Source organism: Macrobrachium nipponense, chromosome 12 (genome assembly GCF_015104395.2).
Source record: "Macrobrachium nipponense isolate FS-2020 chromosome 12, ASM1510439v2, whole genome shotgun sequence".
Lineage (NCBI taxonomy): Eukaryota > Metazoa > Arthropoda > Malacostraca > Decapoda > Palaemonidae > Macrobrachium > Macrobrachium nipponense.
The window spans coordinates 78,680,072-78,687,443 of record NC_087205.1 but is presented as its reverse complement, the minus strand read 5'-3'; the positions used below and the strand labels follow the sequence as shown (position 1 = coordinate 78,687,443).

Below are 7,372 nucleotides of genomic sequence, written 5' to 3'. Positions count from 1 at the left end.
TTTCATTCTTAAGCCACTGAAGAGCAACTTCTGAGTCAGACCAAATTATGATTTCTTCAATAATGAACTGACTGCAAAGGTCTCGGATACTGATTGCTAACTGAGTGCCTAACTGCAATGTCGTAAGTTCTAACTGTGGTACAGTACGAGTTTTCAGTGGAGCTACTCTGGCTTTGCTAGCTACAAAATTAGACCGATCATTACTACTGAAATAACATACTGCTCCATGAGCAGTAGTACTGGCATCTACAAAAACATGAATTCTATAGGGGTCTCCCATACAACAGATACACCTGGGAAATTTGAACCAAAGTATTCCAACTGCTAAGATATGAAGGTGATAAATGTACATCCCAACCAACCTTTTCTTTCCATGCTTCCTGAATTAATAATTTTCCCTTAATCAAGATTGGTACTCAAAACAAGAGGATACAAGAGACAGTAATTGTCTTTTTGTGACATACTGCAATGGTTCAAAGTTACACTTGTTAATAAATAAAGAATCAGTTGAAATGTCCCAATTTAAATCCAAAATTTTGTTTACTAATGGAAATTCCAATGATTCATCTGTACCCTGGCTTATCTAATCCTTAAGCAATTCTGAATTACTATTCCGTTGTCTCAGAGTCATTCCTGCCTTATTCAACTCAACATTGGCTGCATCATATAATTCAATTAATTCCTGTTCATTATCAGTATTGTGCTGAAGGTTATCTACATAGACACTAGATGATAGAACATCTGAATATGGTGAATGAGACCTCTGAAAATGATATTGTAAAGTCATCTGCAACAAAAAAGGGCTGCAAGTAGCACCAAAGAGGACTGACAAATCTATGTCTTTACTTTACTACCCTGATCAAATGGGTCTTCTAATCACAAAAATCTAGTAAAATCTCTGTGATGCTGTTGCAATCAAATCTGAAGAAAAGCCTTCTCAATATCAGGCAAATTCATTCATTCTAAATCTAATTAATAAGTCAAACAATTTCTCTGTTAATGAAGGACCGGTCATGAGACAGTCATTCAATGATGCAGAAGACTTACTCACTCTAGCACTACAATTATATACCACTCTAAGTGGTGTAGTGGACGAGTCCTTACTTACTACATGATGTGGAAGATAGTAGGTGTTGGGACTTACAACAGGATTCTCAACTTCTTCAATAAAATCTAACTTTAATTGCTCTTTGATTATGCTTCATAACATTTCAAAAGTTCTGGTTGATGCTAAAATCTTTTAACTTGATTATACATTTGAGCTAATGCTACATTATAATTAGTTGGGAGAAAAGGATGATTATGTTTGAACGGTAATTCCACCCAGTATCTTCCATCACTATTTACTATAACTGTAGATTCATACTTGGAAATAGTTTCGACATCACTTGGCAAAACTTGTGAGGGAATTATCCCGACTACATTAATGTCCCATAATTTATGTACAGGAAAGTATTTGAACAACGATAGAATTTAATGTGCGAGGCTCAGTCAACAATGGAGCGCTTTCTCCTGACTCAACACTCACTCTGGCAACAAGCGCACTATTACAATGAACATGTTTAGTACCTTTATGTGGAATGGGGCCATAAATCAAATATCCACCAGGGGATTCAAGTAATCAATATCATTAACTTGCCTCATACCAGATACAAATCTTCCTAGAAATCTGAACCTATGAGTATTTGTATGTTGTCAATCCTTTCTGACCTTATATCTTTGTCTGCAAGACAATAACCTCTCCTATCAAGATCTCTCATAGTGTCACAGAGTCCAGGTGTTACTATTGGTTCAGGCATATCTTTCACAACTAACATATTTACTTTCTTTTTCCTATTCCCTAATGAAACCAAAGGGTTAACAATCTCATAATCCTTTGAATTACCCATCCTATCAAAACTATTCAAAATCACATCTACAGTAGCAACTGTTCTGAGTCCTAACTTACTGGCCAAATCCTTATGAATGAAAGAGCGCTGGCTCCCACTATCAATAAAACATCTAGCTTGCATGTGCTGACCATTTTCTGATTCAACTATTACTGTTGCGGTAGGAAGAGCTACACTTTTAGGACAAGAACCCTTACCATCCATTATAGACATTACTTGATTTGTCGTTACCGGATCACCCTTTTCTTTATTACTGTTAACGTCTTTACTTATGACTGTAGATTTACTAGTATTTGAAGTACCACCTGCACTCTGAAAACTACTTTGAGAACTAACACAAAGAAATGAATGATGTTTTCCCCTTTTGCAATGAGGACACATAGTGAGCACAGTAGTACAGTCAGTAGACTGATGTGACTTCATACATTTAATGCATCGGTGCAATGCTTTCAATCTCTCCGTGTTAGCATTCACAGAACTATAATTTGAACCCTCAAAAGGCCTATGTTTTCCCTTACAATACACACAACTGTAATCACTGAATGTTGCATAAGTACCTACTGTATTTGAACCTCTAACTGAAGATGATTGGGAATGTGTTTTAGTGGCCCCTTGTGAACCCTTTTGATGGCTACCTTTATCCTCATGATCCATAAAATTCAATAAATGTTGAAGACCTTACTTTATCTGATTTACACTAAAGTACATGGTTTTATAAAAGCTAAACATGAAATCTTCCTCCTCTTTGGGCAGTTTCAATACAGTCAGCTCCCTTAATATCATCTCATTTGAGGAAACGTCAATTTCAGAATCATGATCTAGTTGCATGAGTAAATTCTCCAATTCAACCTTAAAATTAAAAATCTCACTTCTGACATACTTAGGTTTCCCTAAATTAATCAAAGTTCTGATTAAGGTTCTCCGTATCTTCTGCGGATTACCGTACATCTCTTGAAGTGCCTTAATGGCATCACCATAATCAGAAGCTTCACCCCGAAATCCTGCAAGCACCTTCTGAGCACTGCCCTTAATACACTGAGTGAGATAAATGTATTTAGTGACATCATCAATATCTTTCTTTGAATGTACAGACGTACTAAATTGGTTCCAAAATCTGTGAACTCTTTCAACTTAATTTCAGGTAATTTTACCTAATCACAGAACTAGTACTAGGGAGTGGATTGCCAGGAGTGGTAAAGGAATTCTGCTGCAAATACAATGACACCCTAAGTTGTGTCTCATGATACCTGTCTTGAAGCTCAATATATTTAGCTTCTCTATCGTCATGTCCATCTTCATCAACATAGTCATCTACAAAGTTGTCCCAACGAGACACATAATTGTTCCACCTTTTCTCTAAATTGTCATTTTGAGTTTCTAAATAATGTGCTCCTGCATTACTATCCAGGGCATCTGTGATATACTTAATACCTCGCGTGATATAACCATGCAAGCTGGTTAACGACCTGTACTCGGCCTCCATTATTGTTTCATAGGGTATTTACAACTTCCAATAAGGTAATTATTTAAATCTTTATAAATAAGGTAATTATATCAAATATATAGCACATACATGAATGTTATGTACTGGTAAGCTAACTGCATAATGCAAATGCAAGAATAAATCTAACCAATACTGAGCTATGCAAAGTAAGAATGTTGACTGCAAATGATTCCCAGGGTTGGAAGAATATCTGTGAATCTAATATCCGGTTCGAAGGACCAAACTTTTATATAATATATATATATATTATATATATATATATATATATATATATATATATATATATATATATATATATATATATATATATTATAATATATATATATATACTAGATATATCATATATATTTATATATAGATATAATATATATAAATAAAAATATCTAAATTATATATATGATATATATATATATATATATATAGTATATATATATATATATATATATATATATATATATATATATATGGCCATTTAAACGATCGAGGGCGATCTCACCCCTGGGGCATCATTGCTAAGAAAGCGTTATAGAAATGGGGGTTTAGTTTACCCAGGGGTGGGCCCTTCCCCATTTCTCAGCTCTCTTGGCTAGCCAAGATAGATAAAATCTTCAGTTTGCTGACCCTTCATGTTGTAACGCCTCCAGATTATTCCTCTATACTATAAAACAGGTGGTTCCTTTACAGAGTTCAAAATCCAGCCATTTCTCTGCTAACTGTTGGAAACCCTTTGCTATAGACAGGAAGCTTCCAATATCCTAACGACATCGAAATACAGCGACTCCTGACGATGCCCATCGATGTCTTGGTGCCTGTGCCACACTGGGATCAAACACTTTGCATATGTAAAAGGCATGAAACTTACGGGTTTTTACGCCGCGCCAGTGGTTGCCTCTGCAGTATATGCTAGTATTTGATCCATTATGCATTGCATAGCCCATATTTTGCATATATAAAAGGCATTGAACTTACGGGTTTTTACGCCACGCCAGAGGTTGCCACAGTAGTATATGCAAAAAATGGGATGCAATTTGCAATGCATAATCCAATTCACATATGAAGTAGTAGGCATGAAACTTACGGGCTCTTACACCGCGCCAGTGGTTGCCTACTACCCAAATGTGATTGGGTTCTGAACCCTATTCCAAGGGTATCATGTGGCAGGAGAGAGAGGTGATGCACCACAGCCCAGTGTTGAACAGGGGGTGCACAACAATCCAGTCTTTGGGCACTTATCGCCAGGCCACAATCCGCTGTAGTCTCTCGATCACGCAAAGCTGTTTCCACAACAATATCAAGGAAGGATTTCCATCACAAACTTTAGCGTCTTCCTATTCTCAATATCTTAGATTTCCTGGCTTTTATCCTATGCAAGTAATCCACATTTCTCCTAAAATTGCAGAGGTGCCTTTACTTGCACCCTTTATGTGACGGCGTTTATCTTGTAGAGCTCTCGGACCATTTTAGCTTCTCGTTCCAGGCGCTGGAGGTTGGCTGCAGATATCAGCCCCATTTTTTGGTGCAATTCATCTCTGTTTAGAGGCTTCCCAATAGATGGAGTTCTAGTCAGGGCCTTTGAGTGCCTCTTTGTGCCAGCTAAAGATCGTTGCAATCCTTTGATTTGGCAGAGTTCCTCCTCGATGCTGTCCATTCGTAGGTAGAGGGCTTTGCAGTTGATCTGGGGCTTCCTCAGACATCGAGTTTTATCCGAAGCCTTTTTGTCTTCAGCTTTCCTCTTGGTCTCCTCTCTTCTGCAAACTTCCTTTTCTTTATAATTCTTATGTTCATTAAGAATTTTGACTTCCGTTTCCAAGGAGGTAATCTTCGTATCATGTGCCAATAATACTTCCAGCTCTTCAAATTCCCTGGTCTCTAGTTGCTCCTTCGTCTCTTCAAGTTCGAATTCAAGTTGAGCTTTCCTCCTAATCAGGTCATTCATCTTTCCATTTCCCGTCGGTTGTTCTGCTACAACAGTTTTAGGTTCTTGCTGCAAACCTCTGACTTCCAACTGTTTCTGGGTGCACTCATTTTCCAGTCGGATGATCTCTCTGTCCTTCTGCAAGGTCTGTTCTCTCATCTTTTCCAGTTCCTCGTTTTTCTCAGCTAATTCTCTTTTACATTTGTTGAGGTCTTTCAATTTTTCCTGGGCCATCTTCTTCTGAATGGTGAGGACTTGTAACTCGTCCTCTAAACCTCTGATCTCCATGGTCTTGTTCTCGTTCTCCTTCTTCAGCTTTTCTATGTTCTTCTCTTTCCTTAAATTCTCTTTTCGAAGTCCTTCCAGGTCCTGATTCAGCTTGTCCATTTTTATTTGCATTTCTTTTCGGTCTTTATCATTTTGCTGTAGATCTCGATGCAGAGTGCCCTTCTCCATCTCGAGAACTGCGACCGTGTTTTCCAAAATAATTAACATTTGGTCTCTTTCCTCGTTTTCTTTTATTTGGACTTCTGTATCCCTCGCCTTTTCAGTCATTTTGCTTTTCAGCTTCTGCATCTCTTCGGACATTGAATAGATGTTTCTTTCCTTTTCTTTGTTCAGTCGTTCGAGGTCTCTGATGTATTCTTCCATCTGCAGTCCTGCTACGGTCAGGCCCTCTACCTTCGTCAGTAATTCGTTGATCAGCTGATCCTTTTCTAATCTCTCTTTCTCAAACCTCAAGAAAGTATTTTCATTTTTCTTAACTACTTCCTCGAACTTTCGACTTATATCCAAATTCCTGGCTTCTTCACTATCCGGATGGTCGCCTTCTTCATTACAGGAACGTTCGTATACTACTTCGTTATCCGAAACATGGTCTTCTTCAAAGTCAGAATGATCAATTTCGTCCTCCTGATTTCCAGCCTCATCAAGACAGGCAGAGCTGTCCGAGGCCATGAAATCGACAAAGAACTGAACCATTTTAATGCTAAATCCACGAAGTATAAATACCCCAGTGAATAGCATAACAATAATGGCAAACAATGTAATCTCGCGGGGGACTTGAACAAAGGAGCCAAAGCACTGTGCGAGCACAACTGTAAGCAAACTTAGAAACATCTTTGTTTGTTACAAACCGACACTTTTGGCCTTATCGTTACTTTTCAGAAATCACACGTGACGTGTCTGGATTCTGGAGTCATTCCTGGTTCCGCCTGAGCCGATTCTGTCTTCGGAAATGTTTGCTGATCCTCGGACGCAGTTGATGTGTTCTGGATTCCGGAGTCAATTTGGGCTTCACGGGAGCGGCTTCCGTCTTCATATATATCAGAAAAGGGGAATTCTTATGCAGTCCCCAGGGACTTTCTGAAGATCCTGGAGCCAGTCTTCACACACATACTCAAACACAAGCGCGCTTCTGCACACACACACACACACACACACACACATATATATATTATATATATATATAATATATATATATATATATATATATATATAAAAATAGATATAGATATATATATAGGATTTATATAATATTTTACTATACATATATATGTATATATAGATATCTAATATATATATATATTATATCTATATTATATATATATATAGATATGTATATATCATAGTATGTATATATATATATATATATATATATATATATATATATATATATATAGATATATCTGTGTGAACTCTATTATTAGTACAAAATAGCTGACAACAGATACACGATTTAGTTCATAAATAAGAAAACTAATTAGAATGCAAATATATTATCGACAAAATACTTTCGTACAAGAATATTAATTTGATAGTTTGCCTCCTCAGTTCCTGCTGCATTTTTTTAGGGCAGGAGTACTGTCGACACTGTTGACCTTTGCCATAGAAATATTTTTTAAATACTTGTTATCGTTTCAATAAGACTAATTATATTTTGTATTAATAAATCTCGTCACCTCTAAGTCATCTTTTAAAGTAAGTTATCTGTAAGTCTCTAAATTTACACAAGTTCATAAGTGGGCTGTTGACTCTGGTTTTAGCATAAACTGACCAGTTTAT

The 7,372-nt window shown here is 36.8% G+C and overlaps 1 protein-coding gene across 1 annotated transcript; it reads right to left on the bottom strand.

Annotated features, from left to right (window-relative positions):
* Nucleotides 1–4,813: 4,813 nt before the first annotated feature.
* LOC135224852 (polyamine-modulated factor 1-binding protein 1-like) lies at nt 4,814–6,289 on the bottom strand. The gene has a single exon (XM_064264176.1). The coding sequence runs from the start codon at nt 6,287–6,289 to the stop codon at nt 4,814–4,816; it is 1,476 nt and encodes a 491-aa protein (XP_064120246.1).
* Between the last annotated feature and the right edge of the window lie 1,083 nt (nt 6,290–7,372).